We start from the raw sequence: 24,206 nt of genomic DNA on the forward strand, positions 1-24,206 counted from the left end.
AATTTCAGAGGTTGCTTTGGCTACCTACTCCCAGAGTTGTTACTGCACCTCCAAATTCCCCAGAAAGACCAGTAAGATTAAAAAAAAAAACCAAAACCTTCTTCATTTCTACATTATTAAAATTTTAATAAACTAAGTATTTTGTTTGCTTGCTTTTTACTTAAAAGACTATTCATAAAAATCCACATAAAGCTTCTGGAAAGCCAATAAGCCACTGAAACTTCATCTGAGATCCTGCTCAAAACTTAGCCTGTATTATCTGTGTAATACTAACACAGTAAATCTTCTGGGGATTTTCATGGCAATCACTGTCTTGGAAGCAAACTCATGAAAATAGTACAGTATCAAGAGTTTAATTAAAAAAATACATTTTTACCTGAGTGACTGGATTCTCATTCAGAGGCAAAAAATTCTTATTACTGGGAAAATGTCAGAATTTCAGAGCATTACTGCAGGTGTCAGTCTGCTGGTAAAATTAAATCCCAAAGCAGGAAGCCCAGACAAGATAAAGTTGTATCAACATTTTCATTTCAGTTTTATACTAAAGAAATCACTTGTCATTGTGGCATTGGGATTCAGTGTTTTTGTACTCATCCTGCCAAAAAAAGATTTAATATATGCACACCACTTTTCACCCTCTATTTCTGCAGTATCTTGGTAAGCAAGGGAAATGTTTTCTTCCCCTCAATCTTTAAAAAAGAAGCTAATATACAGTTCACTAAAGTTCTAAATGTACATTTTACTGCAGCAGTACTGAGTTACAAGAGATATCTGAGCAGCCTTCAATTCACTGAAAGGCTCTTGGTCAGCAGTTCAAGCTCAACACATTCAGGCACGATGAGTTTCAAAATGTTATGGTTGGCCACAGTGGGAAAAAAACCCCAACCACCCCCAAGTCAGCAGATTGCTGAGGTCTCACAGAAATACTTCAGTTGGTAGTACAAAAAACAGTTACATAAGTACTATCAAAATGATACCATTTTGGCTGGCTGCATTCTACAAGAATAAAGAACTCTTTAAAATGAAGTTAGGAAATAATTTAAGTCTCTGTTTCTGAGAGCACAGCAGCTTTCACATTACCAAAAAGCTACAGAAAAGAATTTTTAAAATGCCAGGATCACCTTTGTGTGAGGAGGAATAATATGGATATGGAGAAGTATCAGCAGTGAGTTACATGTGATAAATTAACCCTTGTAAACAAACACTTGAGACACAGAATTACAGAAAAAGGAAATCAGAAGAATCTGTGGTGTTTTTGTTTTGTTTATTGAAATATGAGCAGCAGTATGCAAAAAATATCTTTAAAAACATAACATAGCAAAACCTAGTAATTTTAAAATTAACAAAATAAAAAGATGTTTAGAGTTAAATGAAAAAAACCTCATTGCTAGAACTGTGTTTTCTACAATGTAAACAAAAGCATAAAGGTTATGCTTGCAACAAACACAGAAGCAGGTTTATGGAGCAGCACAAGAAAGCAACATTATATTGTAATCTGATGGTTTGGTCTATTGATTTGAATTCAGAATGGGAAACCCTCCTCAACAGAAACTTCACAACTCCAGAAGAAAGTTAGTCACATGTTTGTCATTTGAAGCAAAACATTTAGAAAATGGTTTGGTTTTGTTTTTGGTTTTTGTTTGTTTCTTTGCCTTTCCAGAAACCATCACCAGCAACACTTTGAGCAAGTAAAACAATATCCTGAAAAAGTGACTATTTCAGACTAGTGAGGAAGCCTGACAGATTTCAATGTCCTCCAGAGTTATACTGCAAGAATCCAAGTTAATCTTACACCCAAGAATTGACAACTTTCACATTTTAATACTGTGGGGGAAAAAAAAATTCATTGCTTCAAGCAAAACTAAAAGAATTCCAACATTTTAAACAATTCTATCCTGAACTGTAACACCCGGGCTGTTTCATCATTCTTTTGCCTGTTGGGCTGTTCTGTCAGATTTGTCTCTCACTGGTCAGTTAGCTAGGTGGTTTTATTTTGGTCCTGTAGATTCTATAACCCAGTGTCAGCCCTTCATGCCTAATGCAGTTGATGAGTGTGACACACAAGGCACTGCCTGGCTGCCAGCAAGGCCCAGGTGTGTAAGGAACCAGAGCCAAGCTGCTGCCTTATCTCAGGGGCTGTGACAGCACTGCCAGGAAAGCCTCCAGGATAAGCCTGCCCCAGGCTCTCTGCTGGTACTGCCAAAGCTGTCAACACTGCTGGGGCTGGTGCAAAGCAGGAAGAGGCCCAGAAAGAAGAAAATACACTGCAAGAGCCAAATGAGTTTTTACAGAGGAGTAACACTCAGTCTGAGCTGGGCTACACTGGAAATGCTCCACGCACCACTCCCACACCGCTGGCTGAGTCCATCTCCCCATCCCTCTCTCCAGGCCAAGGGGTGATTTCTGCAGGGTGCTGTACACCAGGAGCAGCACTCCCTGCTCTGGTGACACTTTACACTGTTGGCACCAAACAACTTTCTATCCAATCTAGCCGTGCACCCAGATCTGAATATTGTATCAGCAGCACAGATGAACAAAACAGGATTAGCAACACCATGAACCAGTAGCACAAAAAATCTGCTAACCAGAAAGCTCCCAAAAAGCCCTACTAGGAAAAAACACAGACAAATTTGACTGGGTTTGCTCCTGCAAGCCTGCCCTGCCAAAACCAGCAGTCACAAGGATATCCCAGCACTGCAGCCATTGCCGTTCCAGAATATGCACACAAGCAGAAAAATGACAGAGCACTTCAGTACTTAATGACAGCATCAGAAGTGGGTTAACTGGATATTATTGCAGAAATTATGGTTCAGTGCATGGGTAGCCAATCTAACCACAATACTAGCACTAAACACCAGCTCTGGCTCACAGCACCCACTGCAGCACCCATTCTTGAGTCATTCAGTTGGCCACATAGAAGCATACAAGTGAACAGAAAGAAGCCAGGTGAAAAACATTTTGGATAAAGTAAAATCTTGTACCCACAACTGCAATCTTTCCTTAATTCAATGTGCCATGTCATTTATTACATAAGCTAGTCAAGAAATATAATATTCTGTAGTGTTAAATATACATATTCAGCAGCTTGACAAACGTCAGGCCCCAAGAAGAAAATAGAAGCAGGATCCTGTGGCCAACTGACTTGGCATCTTATTCAATCAAAAGAACTGTCTGTGGGCTGTAGCTCCAAAGAATGAAAGGGAAGAAACCAAAGCTAAGTGGCAGATAAATGTTACTCCCCTTCTCCTGAAGATGCACTCATCTGTTTTCAAACATACTTGAGAAACTGTTTAAAAAAACAAAACAAAACACAAAAAACCAAAACAGTAATACAGAAATTCCTGTACAAGAGAACATTAGGGTTCTGCAGAAGTGTTACAGTTTATTCCTTTAAGGCAATTCATAAAAAACATTTTAATGACACGTAAACAATTCTTATCCTCTAAGATCATTTGTTACTTAGGTACCATACGATGCACGATTTCCACATTTGAGGAGAAACTGTCATTCAACAGAAGACACAAGAACTTGTTTAAAAAATAATTTTCTCAGGATTGCAGTAATTAACTGCAACACATCTTTTAATAAGTATTTGCATAATAGTTTTCAGCCTCTCCCCCAAACACTGAACCCTTTTCTGAAAAGGTGTTCAGGAAAGAGAAAAAGCAAGGTGAGTTTAAAAAATATAATAAGGTCTTTCGGCATGCAAAATTTTGTATATAATTCACTTCTAATTCTCTTAACATGTTTCTCTCAGCCTCTTTTTTATGATATAAAGGAGAGAAATATGCATATGCTATGTAATTGATTTTAGTGTTCAGTACAGTGTTTAAATTCTCTACTTTGCCAAATGCAAACATCACTAAGTTCAACCAAGCCAAGTGCAAGGTCCTACACCTGGATCCAGCAATCCCAGACACAGCTACAGGTTGGGCAGAGAGCAGCCCTGCAGAGAATGACTGGGGGGTGATGGCTGCTGAAAAGCTCACCATGAGCTGGCACTGAGCACTCACAGCCCAGAAAACCACCAGAACCCTGGGCTGCATGCCAAGGAACTGGGCAGCAGCGGGAGGGAGGGCACTGCCCCCTCTGCTCTGCCCTCGTCAGACCCCACCTGCAGTGCTGAGCACAGCTCTGAGGCCCCCAGTGCAAGAAGGATGTGGTGGAACTCCTGGAGCAAGTCCTGAGGTCACAATTCTGGTAAAAGGACTGGAGCACTTCCCCTGCAAAGAGAGGCTGAAAAAGTTGGGGCTGTTCAGCCTGGAGAAGGAAGGTTGAGTGGAGACCTCATGGGAACCTTCCAGCATCTGAAGGGGCTACAGGGCAGCTGGAGAGGGACTCTTTGTCTACAACTGTAGTGACAGGACAAGGAGTAACAGGTCCAAACTGAAAGAGGGCAAACTTAGCTTAGACATACAGAAGAAATTCTTTACTGTGAGGCTGGTAAGGCACTGGCACAGGCTGCCCAGAGAGGCTGTGAATGCCCCCAACCCTGGCAGTGTTCAAAGCCAGGTTGGAGAAGGGCTGGAGCAGCCTGGTCTGGTGGGAGGCGTCCCTGCCCATGGAGAGGAGGGGTGGGACTGGGAGATCTCTAAGGTCCCTTCCAACCCTCAACATTCTGTGATTCTTTAGATGTGAGAGAGAAATTCCATTGTCATATTAACACAGTCCTTCAATCCCATAAAGATGCCAACCACAGCTACAAGTCTTCTGATTGAAGCCCTGCCATCAGGGACAGGATCAAGAGCACAGTTTTATGCAGGCTACAAAGAAGTGATTACTTTTGGTCATTACCAAGAGGTCTGAATTAAATTACATGATCTGGAAGTAAAAGCTTCTGCATTCAGTTACTCATTTGCTAAGCCACTCACAGTCTTCAAAGAGACTCAAACTCATACTTGAAAGTGAATTAAATACAGTGTAATCACTAATACTGCATAATGTCTACTGAGAGACTAAAAAGGCCTAACACAGATCAATTCCAGACAGGTAAAATAAACAGCTAGAACACCAAAAAGAAAACAAAAAACTTATTCCTTCCAAAAAGTAGTAAGCACTGCCATTTACAAATAGTAGTGTTTATGTTAAAACAGAGAAAGGTACCTAAAAAGAAATAGCCTTGGCAACCAAATCCAAACGGCATGAGTGTAAATCAAAGCAAAACAAGAATCACTACTCCAGAACTGTGCAGGATGTTTATCTTGGATCAATTACTACTTTAAATGGTGGTTAAAAGAGATATTACAAAACCAAAGTGGGAAAAGGCTAAGAACTGCTATTCTGCATTAATATACAATGTGTTTATGACAGCATTTTCCAATAGAAAATACAAGTGTTTTTACACCACTCCAATATTTGTAAAAAGTATATTTCATGTGTACATTAAAAAAAAATCACATTGTTCAATCTGAGGCAAATTAGCCATAATAAAGTCTAATTTTGCTTATGACAGATGTCAACCTTAAGATGTTAAAACACTAAGCTAAAAATACAGCTTGCAAGCTGGAGCTGCACATGTTCAAACAGTTTCATTAAAACACATTAAAAAAATCCCAAATTATGATATGTATTTATGTTCTGAAGTCAGTCTTCATTAATTCTTGTCCCTACAGGACAAAAAGGTTTTCCAGTTAAGACATTTGTCTGTTTAAGTTTTAAGGGGAAGAAGGGGAAAAGTGTTCTGAATTTTTCAATAGACTATTTTTTCCCTTAGGGCTCAACTGTCACTTAAGCATCACAAGAACAATTTGAAATGTAAAACTGATTAGCTATACACAATGGAATTGGTCACAAAGGGATCTAAAAAAAAAAAAAGTTAAATCATAAGATCCATTCTCCATATAGCTCACAGTATCCACTGGAAGTTTCTCTAGAATTAGAATAAGTTCACTAAAAATAAGGCTGAAGGTGGAATTGCAGCACTATGAAACAGATGAGATGGGATTAAGAGGAGAACCCATTTGTGTAAGTACTTTATCCAGCCACTGGAGGGGCCCATGAAGATGAATTTCTATCCAGCACGGGGTGCTCGTGACATCCTGCCGGTGATATTCAGCTCCCCAGCCCTGCAAAATGAACAAAAGGGTACTGAGCAATTTGAGGACATGCTTGTCTTTTAAAATATCTACCAACAAGAAACAGGAAATCATGATCTCAAGATACTTCTCTGAAGGTAATTCCCAATCTAGTCACACTGATCTAAAGGAACAAACCCGAGGCTGGGAAGGAGCAGGAGGAAAGCTGCACCGGGAAGCCTCAGTCATGTCTTGAATGCCACAGCCTCCTGTGGAGCTCCTGAGGATGACTCCTGGCCATGGCCACATCTCTCTTCCCTTTCACCCCCCTGCTCCCTCTCCTCCACACTCTCAAACTCAGCAGTATTTGTCATAACTGACAAAACCAATGAAACATCTTTTGGACAAGATGCAAACAAAACACCTGGAAAGCCCAAGTTTGGACTCCACACTAAATCTGAGACAGACAACATCTTGATTAAACAATGCTCAGGAAACACTCCTGTGACAATAACAGCACCTTGACTTCAGGAAATCAAACCATGTCTTTTTTACATATCCAGGGATTTTTTTAAACTAATAATCAATTTGAAAAAGCTGAAAATTTTCTCCAATAATTTTGCTCCTTTCTACTCCCATTCTTTTAGTGGACTTGTTATTCATTTTACTCCTTTAAATTTAGACCATGAACTTAAATCTCCTTTAACAAAATTACAGCAACCATAATGAATAAAATTCCTGTCCTGAATACTAAAGTAACTGAATACACAGCCAACATTCAATATAGAATCTGTGCTTTCCCCTTCTTTCATTGATTTCCTTCTCCCTCAGTTAATCATTTTAAATATACTTATAATTGAAAAGAACCCCATCAGGCCAGAACAGCTTTGCCACAGTGCTAATGGAATTATTGCTAAATACCTAAACCCACAATAAACTTAAATACTCTCAGAATAATTTACCTTTACAAAACTCATTCGAATGGTGCACATTTTGGTGAGCTCATAGACTGCTTCAAATCCATGATTGACAGACTGAGCTAGAAGCTGAGCAAACTCCTGATTGTTAAAAATCTTCAGGCTGCATCCACTGGGAATCTTGCATACAGTTGTTGGATGAAAGCCATGGTGGTAGTTGCAGTTCCTGCTCTGTACAAATATGCTGCTATCACTTAAACACTCAGCATAGACTTCTCCACCAACATAGTAGAGATGAACTCCTTGAAAACAAAGATAAGAACATTTCAAATTACTTTGTTGTCTCTGATTTCGAGGTAGTTATCTTAAATTCTATTTTATTGGGGGGAAAAAAGAATAAATTTCTGCCTGAGGAGGTTTTCAGGAAAGCTTTTCTTGCATTATAACACACTGTCTCATTTCAACACAGCAGGCTCATGATACACCAGCCACTAGATGTCCTTCTCTGATCAATTACAGAATAGAATGAAAAAAAAATACTGCCACATTTCAGTTGTTATTTCAAGCTATTTTTCTAGAGAATTTATATGTATTTATTATTAAAACCCCAGTTTTATACACCTGGCAGCTTCTGCCAGTGCCAAGTAGAACAGAAATAGGTGTGTCTTGGGAGAAGGGTCAGTGATGGGACATGAATGAGAAAGAATATCCACAGTCTGCTCTGATTTTCAGTACATTTTATCAAGCTGAAGGACAGGTAAGTCCAACTAGCTGCTCCACTTAATTACCATCAGGGTTTACACACCTTAACATCAACAAAGCACCCAGATCTATCATATCTGCCTGTGTTCAGCTATGCACATGTTTTGAAGTCTATACAATATTATTATTGGCTAAAAATTAATATACAAAAGCTGCCCATCCCATCAGCATCCAAACTCAGGTGCTCCCTGCTGCTTCACTGAGACACCTGCCTTCCCTCCCCTATCCCAGTTTTCCAAGCTTTGTTTAAGTCTTCCCTGCAATACCCTGAGAATGCATGAAGGACCATCCCGTGATGTGCCAGAGGAGGCTGCAGCAAGTCAACAGATCAAGTTAATCTTTCAGACAGCAGCCACTGTTGTGAGCAGTGCTAGAGCCACTTGGGACTAAGGTAGGAGGGAGGTGCAGAGGAACTGTTGGCTTCAACAACTGCAAGCAGCTGTCACAGAATCTGGGGTGGGCAAGACTGCATTTCCACAACACAACCCTATTTATTTAAAAAGACAGTGACCACTACTTGCCAGCTACAGTAAAAAACTTTAGCACACAGGACTGGGTGGCTCTAAGGAGGCAAAACTTCAAGATCTTTCAAGCAAAAGCCTTAAATAAACAGTATTTTATCTTTAAATAACCTTAATTGTTGTCAGAAGAGTCACCACAAAGCAAAGCTTAAGTTCAATGATTATTATTAGAGATGCAGCCATTTTAAAGCTCATTACTATTCTACAATATGATGATGGGTCCTGGTTACACTTCTGACCTTAGGCAGATGCACAAGATTTCTCTGCCAATACCACTAAAAGGGGTGAGCCAAAACAAAAGAGCCTCACAAACCACCCACGCCCCACAAATCACTTGCTCTCCTTTATATTATTTTATTTATAAATTTTTTTTGGACAACTGCATCACAGGGCCAAATTTCCAACAGACACAAACAGAACTTCTGGTCTCCAAATTATCTGCAAAATTTTGTCATATTTATAGTTATTTCTAATTAAAAGATTGTTATGGGAAAGGATGAACTTTCATCAATCAAAACTCAAGACCAACTTTACCAAATGTGCTTAGGTGGTAAAAAGGCTTCTAAACATGTGCAAGAGAAACAGGGCTCTCTTCTCAGGACTGAGTTAATCACAAAAAAAAATTTCAGAAAAAGTGTTCTACAATTTAAGATAATCCAGGCACATTCCATCAAAGATGAAAACAGTGCATCTCTATGTACTATCAGCCAAAACAGTACAGGAAAACTAGAAGATCTTGCAAAACCTGCTGTCTCCAGGAATCCCTCCCACACACATCCACGCCCCATGGATTCACTCAGACAAATGAGCCCTTGCAGTTTTGCATTAGCACTTCAAAGTCCTGCTGCCAACTCACCAAGATATTTGAACATACTGTAGACAGAAGGTAATACCTTACAGCAACAAAACAAAAAAAAAATCTTTGACATACTGCAAAGGTGTATGCAGAATTTAAGAAGTAGATATAATGTGGAGTATCATGGCATATCCTGTTATGTTTCTTGGTGCTGAAACACAGACTACTACATTTATCCTAACAAGCAAGCCCCAATGGCAGTCTAGTTTGGTAAGGAAGGGGTAATATTTAGTCTTTTTAATTAATGACAAAGAAAAATGCATGCAATTCCTGACTAATTAGAATCAAACCATGCCTAAGTTGTTTTCTGATACTGCAGAGGTAGATAATGTATCACATCTCCGATTACCTCTAGCATTTTCATCTGAGAATTATCACTGCTGCAGTGTAGAGAAATAAAACCAAGGACTTGGTTCATAAGACAAACCCAGCTTTACCTTTGCCATAAGACAAACCCAGCTTTATCTCTGCCATAAGACAAACCCAGTTTTACCTTTGCAATAAAACAAACCCAAATTTACCTTTGCCATAAGACAAACCCAGCTTTACCTTTGCCATAAGACAAACTCAGCTTTACCTTTGCCATAAGACAAACCCAGCTTTACCTTTGCCATAAGACAAACCCAGCTTTACCTTTGCCATAAGACAAACCCAGCTTTACCTTTGCCATAAGACAAACCCAGCTTTATCTCTGCCATAAGACAAACTCAGCTTTACCTTTGCCATAAGACAAACCCAGCTTTACCTTTGCCATAAGACAAACTCAGCTTTACCTTTGCCATAAGACAAATCCAGCTTTACCTTTGCCGTAAGACAAATCCAGCTTTACCTTTGCCATAAGACAAATCCAGCTTTACCTTTGCCATAAGACAAAACCAGCTTTACCTTTGCCATAAGACAAATCCAGCTTTACCTTTGCCATAAGACAAACCCAGCTTTACCTTTGCAATAAAACAAACCCAGCTTTACCTTTGCCAATGTGCCGCCGAGTGTTCTCGATCGTTGAGTTGCGATTAACGTTGGAGAGCAAACCTAAGCAGAACCTGTTCCTGTTATTGGAGGGATCTGTAAAGCCATCTACTAAGACACTTGTGGAAGATGCATGGAAAGCCTCCCCAACACGGTTATTTAACTCATAATACACAATGGAACACCAGTGTTTGGGTTCTTCATAGGCAACGGGCTGAACATCTGAAAAGCAAATGGAAGGAACAGTTTAGGGAAGAGTTAAAACACTGAAGCTATAACTGTCAAGCAGACCTTCCAAAACATCAAGCTAAGTAAAATCTGAGTAAACAATTATGATGGGCAAGAAGTGTCCTGATTATAACCTTAAAGATTTTGACCTTTGTGCATTTTAGCTGGCCTGTTGATTTTACTGTTTTTTCCAATTCTAATCCTGATATTAAACAAAAACAACCTTACACGTACACACACAGAACAGACTATGTGACAGCAGGTAAAACATAACTCTTCTGCCCACTTTTAAAAAATCTGTTATAACTGGTATTAACTCAATTTTCAGAGCCTTTGTGCAAATGTTATTCCAACAACAGGCAAACGTAGCAGAAAAGAAATGAACAAAAACTCACTGTAAGCAATATTATGAACCTGAAACTTTGAAAGGAAAAGATGAAAATAAAAAGAAGCAATTTAAGTTTATTTCTCAATTATGTCTCTTACAGCCCTAGTTTGCCTAGGAGGACTGCTTCCATCTACCAGCAAGATTTACTGGCCCATCTGAAGTTATTAATTCAGTTTGGTCATGAGTTGCAAGGCACCAAACTATGTAATTTTACACCAGACTATACAACTTACCTCTGGTAGATATATTTGGCATGATCTGAGGGATCATTGTATTGCTTGTGTCCATAGATTGTGAATTATCCTGCCCCATTTGTTCATCAGGGGGCATATATGCAGGAGGTGGAGTATCAGCTACAAACATGAAAAAAATAAGAATAAATTTCAACAATTTAGAGTATTTATTTATACATTCTACAGTTGTAAACATACAAAAATATTCCCAAACAAGATGTTAAAAAATTTGGCCTCATTTTCAAAGAAATCTGAACACAGCCATCTGTCTTTACAGTAAACTCCTGCAATAGCTGAAATTTCACCTATGGAACCAATAACAAGATTGGAAACTTGAAAAAAAATAAGACATGCTCATTTTTCTTTCTTTCTTTAATACCTGCACTCCTGCATTTGGGCTTGATGACTCTGCTTCCCTGTTTTTGTCACACAAACATGAACTTTCTTGCCTACCCTCTTCTCAGTGTTCAAAAACAAAGCAGTAGAAGAAGTAACTATTTGCTTAGTGTAACAAAGGCTAGAAGAGTTTGGGGGATTTGCTGCTCCTGCAGGCTGAGTTCATTACAGAGGTGTGGATCTGTTTCCTTCCATCAGCACAGCACTCAGTGTGGCAACACCCCACTGTGCCCCATAAATGCATCCACCCCAGTGATCCCAGTACTTGGCCAACACAGATACTCTCTGACTGGGACACTTCTGGGGAACTGAGCAACCAGATTAAAAAGATTAGGCCACTGAGCTAGTGGAAAAATAAAGTCTTTACTAAATTCCTGGCTGTATAAACCACACCAATAATCAGACAGAATCAGTAAGATTTCTTTCCTTTGCCCCTATCAATTGTTTTTTCTGTATTTTTCGACTCAGTTAAACAGATTCAGTTTAATCCAACTTGTTCCCAACAAAAATGGTACTTTTTTCCAGTTAGACACCATGTTTTACATGTTTTTATTCAGTGAAAGACATCAGTAAACTTCCTGTTCAGCATCCTGTATTTGCTCTCTTTTCATTGCTAATTCTTCTTCTAAAATATGGATTAGTTAATCTGTAGTGAAGCTGTGCAAAAAAACCTCACCAGTATTACATCCATGACAAAAAGCAGTTGGAAAAATAAAACTGTAACAATTAACTCTGACCAGTGACAAAACTAGGAAATAAATCCCATAAAATACAAAAGAAAAAGCCATTTAAGGCAAACATCATGAATTCCTGAGGTCACGGGTCACAACAACATGTGACATTTCGGTGATTTTTACTGACCTGCCATTCAGGCTGCACTCACCTGGCAGCTGAAAGGGACTGGATGGGCCAGAGCTGGCTGGGGAGCTCGGGTAAGTGCTGCTGGCTGGAGAAGGGGGGTAGGGGCTGTTTGGTGAGATGGAGAATGGAGTGCTGTTGGGCTGCTGGAAGGAGTCCGGAAACGTCGCGTTGTGAGGCATGTGCGGCTCGTTGTGGCTCAGGTTCCTGAACTGAACTAGCAGGCTGTGCTGGGGGTTGAATTCACTGTGTCTAGGCACTAGCACTGGAGGTAGAACTGCAAAAAACAAACAAATCCCAAATGCATTTAGGTTAAAACTTGAGATGTAAGGTAAGAGATACAAATATTCTGCTCATCATGATAATTTCAACTCTAGCTGGGGTGGAAAGAGGAGGAGGGGATGAATCTGGCATGCCTTTGCCCCATCCTCTCTCCTTTATTTTTTACATCATTCTTAATGAAAGATTCAAACTTTACTCTTGCAAGAATCACAAAAAAACACACACATTTCACACAACTCGAAGATGACCTTTTTAAAAAAAATAATAAACCAAACCAGGCTACATGTGGCACACACTGAAACACTGATGCAGAAGTGCAAAACTTACATCTGCACACGTTAGCAAATCAGAGAAAATGAGAATACAGTCTCTATTACTACAGTCAAACTATACAGTTACATATTGTCCTTTCCACTGATGAGAAACAAAATCTGCACTGCCATATATTTTAACTTCAGCACTGCTGGAGTCTGGAATTTCAGTGCTGCAGCAGTGCACTTGAGCACTACAATCCATGCAGCAGTTACAACCACTTTGGGGAGCAAGGGAAGCAACTCCTCACCACACTGTCCAGAGCAACATTCTTCATCTCTCCCACTGCAATCCCAATCCTCCTCACCTTTCCCACAGCACATTTAAAGAGCAGGCTCTCCTTACCTGACACACACCTTTCTCTGACTGATCACATCTCCTGCTTCTATTCATCTCTGCTATCTCCTAACTGGAAGTCATTGGGGAACTCTACCACCCTAGAATTTTATTAATTTTATTTTTCATCTCCTCAGTTCATGTCACACATTGATTAAATAGCAAGCTCCTGAAAGGCATCCACCTTTCAAGGACTGAGATTTTGAAACAAGTTTTTCCAGTTGCAAGGACTGAGATTTTGAAACAAGTTTCTCAAAGAAAGTGAATCTGAAAGTCCACATCTCTGTTTTCTATTTCACAACAAAGGAGAAGTTTGCTACTAACTTTAAGAAGTCTGTGAGTAAAAGGTGATTAATTCCAAAGAAAACAGTTCAGACCATTAGTACAGAATGGACCACACACCTCCCCAAAACCCCGCCAGTAATGTGCACTTTCAACATTCCTCTCCCAAACTGCCTCACACCACTTTCAATTGGTTGTACAGCACCAGAGGAGGAGGAGGATGAAGTGAATAGTTAAGTGGTTACCAAAGATTCTGTTCAGTTTTTCAGACAGTAACTTTCAAACATACCTGGGCTCTCCACCCTCTTGTAGTGGTATGGATTGATGCAGACTTCCTTTTGCTTGGATCCAAAAGGAAATTCACAAATATCCAAGGGCTTCAGCTCGTGGTGGCTCTGCAGATCCGGCCAGCGCCACACGCGGCAGTAGATGACGTGGGGAAGGCCCTTCCTGTGAGACACCTGCAGCCGTCCATCCAAGGAGCGGGGGATTGTAACGCACTTGCTGGGCTGCCCTGGGCTGCTCAAGGCTTTCTCCAGTTCTTCCATAGCACCCTTTTTCTTTTTCAGCTTTTTTACCAAAGCATCAACAGCTTTTTCTGCCCATTTTTCCTCTTCATCTCCTTGTTTCCAGCCCAACAGACGCTTTACAGCTGGGCTAGTAAAGGAGAACAAACTGGCCATTGACGTCATTTGACACAAGTCTTCAAAAAGTTTGTTGGGTTTTGTCTGTTGGGTTTTTTGTAAACTAATTTGTTTTTTTCCAAATAAATGTCAGTTTACACCCAAAGCACTTATTGCAGCTGATGAGCCGTATTATTTCCTGGAGGATGACAAATGAACATAGAGATGTCAGTGATGCAGCCTTCACATCAAAAACGATGATGGATTCCTCCAATTTAGTTCTAGTAAAAAGATAATTGAACAAGGAATTAGTAAACAAGTAAAGGGTGTGGTAAATAAAACAAAAGGCATATATGAGAAGAGTTCCTGTTTCAACCCTAGTATTGCACCTGATTTTGTTTCAAAACAAAATCCCAGCAGTACTATGAAAACTTAAAAAAAGTGATCAGTCCCCAAAGCTTGCACTGCTGATTAGTGGGAAAAGGGACCATCAAGGGATGATGGTCAGTGGGGACAGCACAGTTCCCATTAACACTCCTTAAATTGATTACTTTCTCTCAGAAGATAGGCCTGAGGACTATGCTTTAAAAATAGCAATATATCCCTGTCATGGTGCTGTGTTAAAAGACTAAATTTGCTATGAACAGGGAAGAGGCAGGCTGGAACCACCAGTTCCAAGGCCAATACTGCATGGAAATACTCAGCTTTTCAAACGGATCTTTATTTCCAAAAAGGAAAAAAAAACCCTAAAGCATCTGCTTTTTCTTGAGCCCTAATTAGTCACCCCATGTTTCTGAGAATATGAAAAGAAATTGGGAAGAAACTGCAGACAAAGAAAACAAAGCACAATTAAAAGAAAACCCAGTAAAAAGCACAAACCAAACCTTCTCCAGCCACCCAGAGAGGTGGTCAACCTTTTTTTAGCTGTAGCTAATTTTATGCTGCACTTCCTTATATCTTTTAAGAAGAGTATTTGAAGAGCGTGATATTTTTAGCCTTGGCAAAAAAAAAAAATTTGTTTTCTTCTCCCCAGAAAAAAGAAGGGGGGAAAAGACATGGTGAAGTAAGCATTAGAAATGTGACCTTTACTACAAAGTGCCTCGGAAAGGAGAAGAGCAGAACAACTGGCTCATGAATGGTGTTTTACCACTCACCAGCCCTAATGCAAATCCTCCCCCCAGCAATTTAAGGAGTACCGATGACAAGAGGAAATGATGTGCTGTGGCAACGAACTGATAAGAACTTGTAAAATCCCTTGTGAATACTAAATAAGCAAGTATAGACAATGAGCAGCTGGCAAAAAGCAAGAGCAGAGCTAAGAGAAAGGATGTCAATAACAAAAGATGCTTCCTCTCTTGCTACAGAGACTGCCAAACAACATTGTCTCTCCACTTCTGATAAACCACGGTGAATTAGAACACCTACCCCAGCCCAAGACACCAAATCTGCACATAAGAGAAAAAGGGGGTGGGGGGAGCAAAATGTTAAATATCTCTGTGCTGGTTCTCTTAGACTGCTACCTTTAATCACGAAGATCTTTTTTCCTCCCATCTTTGATAAACTAAAAGTCATCTGATAAGGCTTTTTAAGTGTCTGGGCACATTCACAGGCTCACTCAGGCACTTGGACAGATCCTTCTATGTAACAAAACCATGTGCTAAGCACCAGCAGCCAAAGCTACAGCAAACATCCCCAGGGAAGGCATTCATGTCCCAAGTGTAACCATCCCATATTTTCTATTATGGAGTTAGAGGGTGAGGAAAGCAGGGAACAACCCAAAGACACCTGGTGTTTCTTTACAGGAAAAAAAATCCATTTATTTCATGTAGTAGCTTAATCCCATTGGTACTTCTTTGATTATTCAACTTTGTTTCAGTAATATGGAAAAAAAATTGGAAAAGCAAAACAGAAAAACTGTTTGGAGGTCTTTCTTCCTAGAGCTCTCACAAAAAAAACAAAATGGGGGAAAAAAAAGAGAATAGAAGTTTCCCACTGCTTCAGTAACTCCCTAGAAGAAGGTATTGAGAAAAAACTAAAGGAAAAAACTCAAATAATTACGTATCACCTGTTTTCTTCAGAAATATCACCATGTCTGCACTTTCAGACTAATTTAGATCCCTTGGACTATTCCACATGAGAATCTTTGCACCCTTCAAAGTAACAGGAAATACATAAAGGGAAATAAACTTGGCCAGGAACTCAGACTGAATTTTTTCTTTTACTGAGGATAAAAGTTTACTGTTTCAAAAAGTAAAAGCTGTTTATAGTTGCAACTAACTTACTTTCAAGCCTCGCATACATTCAATAGCTGCAAGATCAGCAACTGCTCACACCCCTAGAAAAGGAAATGAACCCACCTAGAAGCTCAGACCAGAGACAATTAAAATGTTCTATTTTTGCTTTCAGCTATGCTTTCAAAGAATCTTACACATCATCAAGGCAGAAAATGCATTGGAAATTGCTCTAGTTAAGCTGAACTCAAAGGAGATCTTAACAAACATCCCCTGATCTATCCCATTACAGGAGCCCCATCTGTATTAAGAAACCAAATTTGAAGACCTACAATTCTATGCTATGATCATGTAAAATTTCATTTTGTTTTTTATTATTTTGAACATAATGGATAGACTAGGAAAGATACTTTGTTTTATACAATTCCAACATAATTTACCCACAAGCACACTCATGGAATAAACAAGCTCACTAAAAGGAAAGGAAGTTGGAACAGTTCTACTAAGATGATATTTTACAGTAATTTGTATTTGAAGAGCAAGTGGCAAGGGAATTATGATAAATGACTGTCCTAAAAACTATCATTTTAGAAATAATCTGCTCACAGTAAGTAACATAATTATCTCTATAAACTTTACATTTGAGGCCCATAACAAAAGCAAAGCCTGGTAAAACAAGTATTTCAGAAGCATCAGAACAGATCAAACTGTTCTGATCAACAGATTTGATCAAAACTGCTTCAAGTTCTTCAAAAAAAGCTTCCACATACATGCTTGTAACTATAACCACTGAAAAATTAAACTGTTGAAGTCCTTAATATCATCCACTGTAACTCCATTTTGGCCACTTATGAGGCTTTAAAGACTCTTCATTAGAAGTGTATTTGAACCTGATCAAGAAAATCAAGGCCAAGAAACAAAATGCAACAAAATACTAATAGGCTTTGAGAAGTAAAAAATGACACTGAATTTATCCCATTGCACACCTGCCCAAAGCTCATTCTGGATGGCAAAACACTGAAGGTTTACAGCTTTTGCCTTTCTTAAGAAAACAAGGCAGAGTTAAAAAGGTTCATGAATCATGAGCTGGCTTCATGAGCTATTTAAGGCCACAAAGTTGTAGGTTCAGGTATTTAAGTAGAAACCAAATATTTCCATGTAGAAATTGCAATTCATGCAGGGTTTTTAGATTTCTGAATGTGTGGCATAAACCACATTGAGAACATTTACTTGCATTTGCCGTAATTTCAGCATCTAATCTGTGAAAAGTTTCTAAGTAATCCTGACATCTGCCAGGAACAGCTTCCCCAGATCATCTGTACTTACAATCAATTTCTTCTGAGGTTTAAAAGCCCAAGTTATGAGCTGTGATTGCAGTACCACAGAGCATCACTGAGCTTTGAATACAGAAACAAATGCTTTAAAAAGTCACGTTTTCATTCAGTGGTGCACAAATTACTCTTATTGCTGCACCTCTAGACACAGCTGGTAACAACTTTCATGGGGAAAAAGCTTGCTTAAATTTCCTTAAGAGGCAGAGGGCCTATTATGCATTTCCTTCTTTTATTAAATAACTTTTCAGCTGAATTACAAGAGAATATCAACTGAAAACCACACTGCTACATTAAAAAAGCTACAAACACTTTTAGGAGTGAGTGTAATGAATTACATGGAGTAGCATGAGGGGGCTTTTAAAGGGCAAGTATAAAAGGAAGCAATCGTTGTATCAAAATTAGAGTTTGACGCATGCATTATTTATACTTTAAAAGTTCTTGTTAATGACTACAGCAAATGGAAGGAAACTAGTTGGGTGAACAGTTCCATTGTTTGAACCCCCTCCTTAATACTTCATCCAGCCAGATATAAACAAATTCACCAACAACAGAACCTATATTTCATTTATGCAGATGGGAGAACTCTATCACCTTCAAAAATACTGAGCAACTTGACTTCCCTTTATCAATTCTTGTGAAATTTCCTTAGCCTACTCCATCAAACTGGCAAGTTCAGTAGGTCCATTTGATGCCATACCAAGGAATCTCCTTCTGGCTAAAAGGACCTGAGCAAGAGTCACTGCAGAACAGAAAATAACATTAAATATGGTGAACCTATTTTCATGAGATGCATTTTGTATGTAATGTATTCTCCAACTGATTCCAAACTAATTTCCCAGCTGCAAAATCTAGGTTTGAAGTACCATTAACCAAGCAAACCATCATCCCAAACAGCAGGGCACTGAATGATGCTTTCACATGCACAAGAATAAAATGGGTAAAACCATTTTAAAATGGGTAAAACCAATGACCCTCATCCCTTCCTACAACCAGCACTAAGGCTGTGTCAAATGTACAAGGACTATTCTCTTGCCACTCATTTACTTGTTTGCAAATTCAGGAAGCCTCCTGCAGCACCATACCCAATGTGAAACAAGGAACTTCACTGCTGATGATCAGAAGCTGTTTTGAGGCTCAACTTCATACAATAAACAAAGCACCACTTATAAGCAGCAGCACGACTGGGAGTTCCTTAGAGCTGCTGCAGATCTGCAGTTAAAGCTGTTCTGCAGTCAGCCCTTGTGCTCAACTTTATTGCCCTTCAAACTCAGAAATGCTCAAGTATTTTGACTCCATACACACATTAACATCATATTCATACAGAAGGCTCAGAAACTCAACTGCAGTGGTGTATTATAGTGTGTTATGCTATATACACAGATCAATACTTTCTTTAAAACTACAACCTCACACATCATTTCACTTGGTTTTATTAAAATCCTTTTTTCCTTATAAATTTCCTGACAGGAACTGTGCAGGATTGTGCTTGAGTTTTACTATCATTTTCCCAAGCTCACATTGTAGCCCAGCACACAGTCCCATGCAATGGCACATATTAAGTCTTGTCTTTAAACCAAACACAGGAGAAATGTTAGTTCCAGTTTCTCCATACACATCAAGCACAGAACAAATCATAAGATGACACTGTGGTTAAAAACTTGTTCAATGAACTTGAAGGGCTTGCATCTTTCAAACCATTGCCAAAGCCTCTCCACAGAAAAGATTTCTCTTCAATTACCCTTTGCAACATCTCAGCCACAAGGAGTACCACCAATGAAAAAACTTCTTTTGCCTCTTGTCCCCATAAGGTTAAGTAAAAGATGAAAGAGCTTTTATAAATTATATCAAAAAGGAACTTGTGGTATTTTCATGAGAACTGGCATCCAGCTGACCAAAATCTACGGTAAGTGCTTCTACCCTAGCACTTGATTTCTTGCTTCAAGCATGCCTTGTAAGGCAAAATAATCTAACTGATAATATATGTAAACAAGAAGAGAAAAGAACTATCTGGTATCTTCAAAACTTTTACTAACCGTGACTGCCCTGCAAACAGAAAAATCTACTGACAATTGCTGACAGGGCTGTCTCACACAATACTTTTGCTTTTAATTTCCACATCTGTACACCATCTAACATAGCTTAAAAAAAAAGCTGAAGCATTTAGCTCTGTCAGCTGAGAAGTATTTAACCAGTACTCTCTTATAAAAAACCTAACAAACTCTGAGGCCAAGCACAAGCAGCAAGTAATACAATGTACATGGAAGATTTAACTCAGATAGCAAAGTGATGCTTCTGCTTCTTCCTAAAGTTTTCTCAAAAAATAGTAGCAGTGATAATGATTTATACCACAAAAGAGGTCCAGGCAAAGAGATCACTAAGAGAGCTCCACTGCATTTCCAAAGCATCCTCATTTCCATCTGATGTCAATAAAAGCTCAGAAAAATTATAATTGAAGAACAGAATTTGTTCTGCATCATGGCAAAATATGAATTTAACTCTGATGCAGGGAAGGGAGAGGGAGGGAGAAAACACCAAAACTTGCAATGCCTAAATTGGTCTATTTCTCTAAGCATCCACATTTACAACAAAAAAATCCAATGCTCCCATGCCCCTGGTCTCTGCAGCTGCACTAATTACTGAGCAATTAGCTTATGCAGAAATACTGAAAACTATAATTTCCATCTTAGAACCAAAACCTGTCTTCCTTAAGTGTTTTATCAGAACTGTACATTTTCTGACTTTTCTGTTTCAGCTAACTGGCACTTTCCAGCAGAAGCATTATGCTGGAAAATGCCACCATCAACAGCAGACAGCCCTGAAACTGCCTCCTGTTTTTAAGGTTATTTAAGATCTACTCTAACCAAAGCAGATAACTACAACTTACAATCCATTTCTTAATTAAAATTCCAGAGAAAAGCACTGCTACATTTCACTACATGAAAACAAAGGCCTATGCCTCCACTGGTAGGTTGGACATGGACAAGCAAGTGGGTGATTAGGAATGACCTCAGTACTACACTTGGAAACAAAAATGGGAAAATAAAGGGCATCTTGTGCTTTTCACAAACCCTAAAGTATGCTAAAAAATTAACAAGCTGGACAAAGCCTTCTAAAAATGTAAATGCTCACGTGCAAGACCTTCATTAGAGACCAAGATTCTAAATACTATGAGTTGGCAACAGAAAGTATAACCTGGAAAATGGGCCAGCCAAAAAGCTTTAAAAGAAGACAAAAAATAAAGATGTATATGTGTGTGTGTGTGTATACACTTCATTCCAACTGAATTGCATTAAGCCTGTGACAAGTTTACAAAAGCTACAGGATTGGAGGGAACACTGACAATAGTAATTCAGCAAGTTTTTTTTTCCCCTCGCACAGAATGAATGAATGGCAAAGTATTCTAAATTTGTCAGTTTGTGACATCCACTGACCCAGAATTCAGAGACACTACTTCATAGTTGGTGTATCAGTAGCAGGGACTCTGACAAAGATCCTCTGTCAAGGATGACAGTGCTGGCAGCACAACCTTGGTGGTAGGTCAGTGGGGAGAGGGACTTGGCAGGCAGCGCCCTGCACCGCGCCAACCCACGCTGGTCAAGCGCGCCCCAGTGCCAGCCAAACTCCTCTGCGTGGTCACAGGAGCACGGCTAAAAAGGCTTCCAGAAAACAGGGCAGGAACCTGCACTGTGACTAATGATAACGGCAAAAGTGTTAAATTACTGCTCAGCTTGCTTTTAATGAGCTGCTTATCGTTAGCCGTGAAGATATCTCAAGTGCACTCAGCTCGCACAAGAATAAATCTTCTCATTTTGAACACGAGCTCCTTACCTGTTATTAAAAAAAAATCAGTAAAGATCTTTAAAGAAATATTAACAGATTAAAATAAAATTCATTCCACCAAATCTAAGAGAGACATTTGAAGAAACTCGTACTTAAATTAAAAAACCCAAACAAACATGAGTATAACCAGCAAGGCCTTAACTGGAAGGAAGGGAAGACACAGGATTGCACAGAATTGCCACAGGAGTATTTCTGCAGGTATGTAATTCAGCCAAGAGCAATAAAAGAGTCCCTAGCACTTTCTTAAGACACCTATAAAGAAAATAGAGGACAGTTTTCTGCAATTAAATATGTCCTCCAAAGCATTAAAGATCACAATATAATTTGTAAAGAACTTTCAAATAAGCCCAAAAAGTTCCTTAATTGAGCATGAGCATTCCATCTTGGGAGACATTTTTTTCCAGCTCAAATAATATTCTGTGGTCATAAAAACTCTGCACAGATCACCGACTCCAGGTGCAAGATTAAAAATCTGACTTCCAACAAGTACAAAATAGTACAGGGTCAACAATTACAGTTGTTCCTTCAAGTTCCATTAGAGGTTAAAACTACAAACCTCAAAAAAACCCAAAAAACCACCCACCACAGCTGTACACAGCAGCACACCCTGTTGTGATCTTTTGTCACCAATAGAAAGAAATGAGGAAACCTCTCTTCCTTCTTTTCCATTTGTTAGCCCCATCATGATTGTCCACCTGGGCTTCCACCTGGAAAGTCCTCTTCAGAAAAAGAGAAAATTCCTATTTCACGTGTATGTCCTCCACATTTGAAAGGAAAAGAGAGGTTTGTAAAAGGTAGGTATCCCAGTAAGCACGTGGTTTCTTGGGGTTTTATTTTGCAGAAATAAGTGGCATTAGTCACTTAGCTGCAATTTCAAGGCCAAGTGAACAAAATTATAATATCAGAGGTAAAAGTAAACCACTATCAAACGGTAGGGATTAAGACATTAAATCCAACACAGACAGGGCACTCTCAAAAGTTACAACACACTAATTATGAAACATCTTCAATTAAGTTATTTGCTGCTTCTATTAACTTCCACTACCACTAGCTGCCAACTTCATAAAGCATTACAGGTTTTGATGAGCACAGGCACATGCCTGCAAGTGTTTGCACCTTTTTCTTTACTCCAGTCAAACTGTGATTCCTCAGAGGACCAGGAAGACATTCTGAGCAGAACTTCTGTAACTGACACACGCAATGAACTACGCTCATTTCAGTTTTCATTCTTTTTAAAGCCACCCATGGAAGGCTAATTATCTGAAATTAACGAAGGAATGAAAACAGCATGAGATTTCATCTAAACCCATCATACACTGACAATCTAATTTCCCGTGACAGACAAAACTTTGCTGATGCAAATTCTGACAGTTATTCCTTGGAGGTTTTGTTACAGCAGTGAGCCCAAGTGATTCACTGCATGGAATTTCTAAATCTCTACCTATTCTACCAAGAGACTCAACAACCATTATTGAACCTATTCAATAATACATTCAACACTACTGCTGAATCAGTTCTTCCCTATCTCACTTTCCTGCGAAATATCACTCAATCACACATTAGAAACCCCACAACTGGAACAAAGCACAGATCATTTGATTTCCAGTCTCGTGCTTTTAACCGCAAGAGCATATTTCCTCTATTAAATTTACAACCCGCAGAAGACAAAAATTGCCATTCTAAATCACCGAAGCTGTGCATCTGTTGTCAGGCAGCTGTCAGGGCTACACGAGAAGAAGGCCAAGGTGGACAAGTGTGAGTTTGTGATCGCTGTGTGTGTGTGTTTGTGATCGCTCTGTGTGTGTGTGAGCCCGCACATCGCCTCCCGCCTCTTCACCACCGCCTGCAAACGTGTTTGTTGCTCTCCCCTCGCTCGCTCAGGCCTGACTCCAGTTAAGAGAGTCCTCGAATCCTCCCCCAAAAAAACAAAAAACCCGGAAAAACCCAAACTACAAAAATAAGACACAACCCTCTGGAGCCTCTGCCGAGCCCGGCGGTGCCCGCTCCTGTACTGGCACCACGCGTGTCCGAGCAGCCCCGCGGGCGGCCCCGCGCTCTCCTCTCCCTCCCGGGGCTGCTCCTTCCCCCGCAGGCCGCTCCCCGTGCCCTCCCGCCCCGCTGTAACCCCCGGTGTCACCGCGGGCCCGCCCGAGGCCTCGGCCCCATCTCCCCCCGCTCCCCCACGGCCGCCCGGAACCCGACTCGCAGCGCCGCGACCCCGCGGCCCGCAACCTCCCCGCCCCAACCATCCCGCCGCCCCGACCCACCCGGCGCGGAGCAGGCGGCCTCCCCGGGGCGGGTGTCCGTGAGGCGCCGGCTGGGCCGCGGCCGCCGCTGCTGCTGCAGCGAAACTTTGCCGGGGGAGGCGGCGGGACGGGAGCGGCGGCGGGGCCGGCGGGGCCAGCGCCGGGACCCGGATGTGCGCGGGGCGGGGCCGCGCGCGCGCCACGGCGGCGGCGGGAGGAAGCGGGAAAAGGGCCGGGCCCGGCCCGGGTGCGTGTGGGAAGGGGCCCTGTGGGGAATTGGCCCCGCGCTGTGGAAAGGAGCGAAATAAATGTAAATAATGAATCAGTGAATAGGTGTGCGGGGTTCGGTGAACAGAAAGTAACGTGCCGCGTAACGGAGCGGTACAAAAGGCCCCGAAGGTCTCGCTGCGATGGCGGGCGCTGCTGGGGCCGAGGGCCGGCGCTCTCCCGCAGTGCCGTGCGCTGCTGCCCTGGGCACCGGGGCTGTCCTCACAGAGCCACCGGCTCACCTGGGCTGCAAAAGAGCTTCTTCAGCCCAACCTCTGACCAGCACCGCCGTGCCAACCAGACCATGGCAC

At 40.6% G+C, this 24,206-nt stretch overlaps 1 protein-coding gene across 2 annotated transcripts; it reads right to left on the minus strand.

Annotated features, from left to right (window-relative positions):
- Window positions 1–1,248: 1,248 nt before the first annotated feature.
- On the minus strand, window positions 1,249–23,717 carry SMAD5 (SMAD family member 5). Of its 2 annotated transcripts, none has more exons than XM_058034852.1 (7): window positions 23,650–23,717; window positions 13,644–14,258; window positions 12,168–12,419; window positions 10,889–11,008; window positions 10,040–10,261; window positions 6,977–7,233; window positions 1,249–6,065 (listed from the first exon to the last, which is right to left on the minus strand). In XM_058034852.1, the coding sequence occupies exons 2-7, from the start codon at window positions 14,044–14,046 to the stop codon at window positions 5,922–5,924; spliced, it is 1,398 nt and encodes a 465-aa protein (XP_057890835.1). In that variant the 5' UTR covers window positions 14,047–14,258; window positions 23,650–23,717; the 3' UTR covers window positions 1,249–5,921. The 2 variants fall into 2 exon arrangements, with proteins under 2 accessions (XP_057890835.1, XP_057890836.1); XM_058034853.1 differs by having other exon boundaries at window positions 13,644–14,176; window positions 23,650–23,688.
- Between the last annotated feature and the right edge of the window lie 489 nt (window positions 23,718–24,206).

Source organism: Melospiza georgiana, chromosome 15, assembly GCF_028018845.1.
Source record: "Melospiza georgiana isolate bMelGeo1 chromosome 15, bMelGeo1.pri, whole genome shotgun sequence".
NCBI classification, from domain to species: domain Eukaryota; kingdom Metazoa; phylum Chordata; class Aves; order Passeriformes; family Passerellidae; genus Melospiza; species Melospiza georgiana.

Coding starts and splice junctions, on each gene's coding strand:
- SMAD5 (XM_058034852.1), bottom strand. CDS start 14,046: ATGACGTCAATGGCCAGTTTGTTCTCCTTTACTAGCCCAGCTGTAAAG. Junction 12,420..13,643: donor CAAGAGGGTGGAGAGCCCAG/GTATGTTTGAAA, acceptor TGTTTTTTGCAG/TTCTACCTCCAGTGCTAGTG. Junction 7,234..10,039: donor TCGGCGGCACATTGGCAAAG/GTAAAGCTGGGT, acceptor TTTGTTTTCAAG/GAGTTCATCTCTACTATGTT.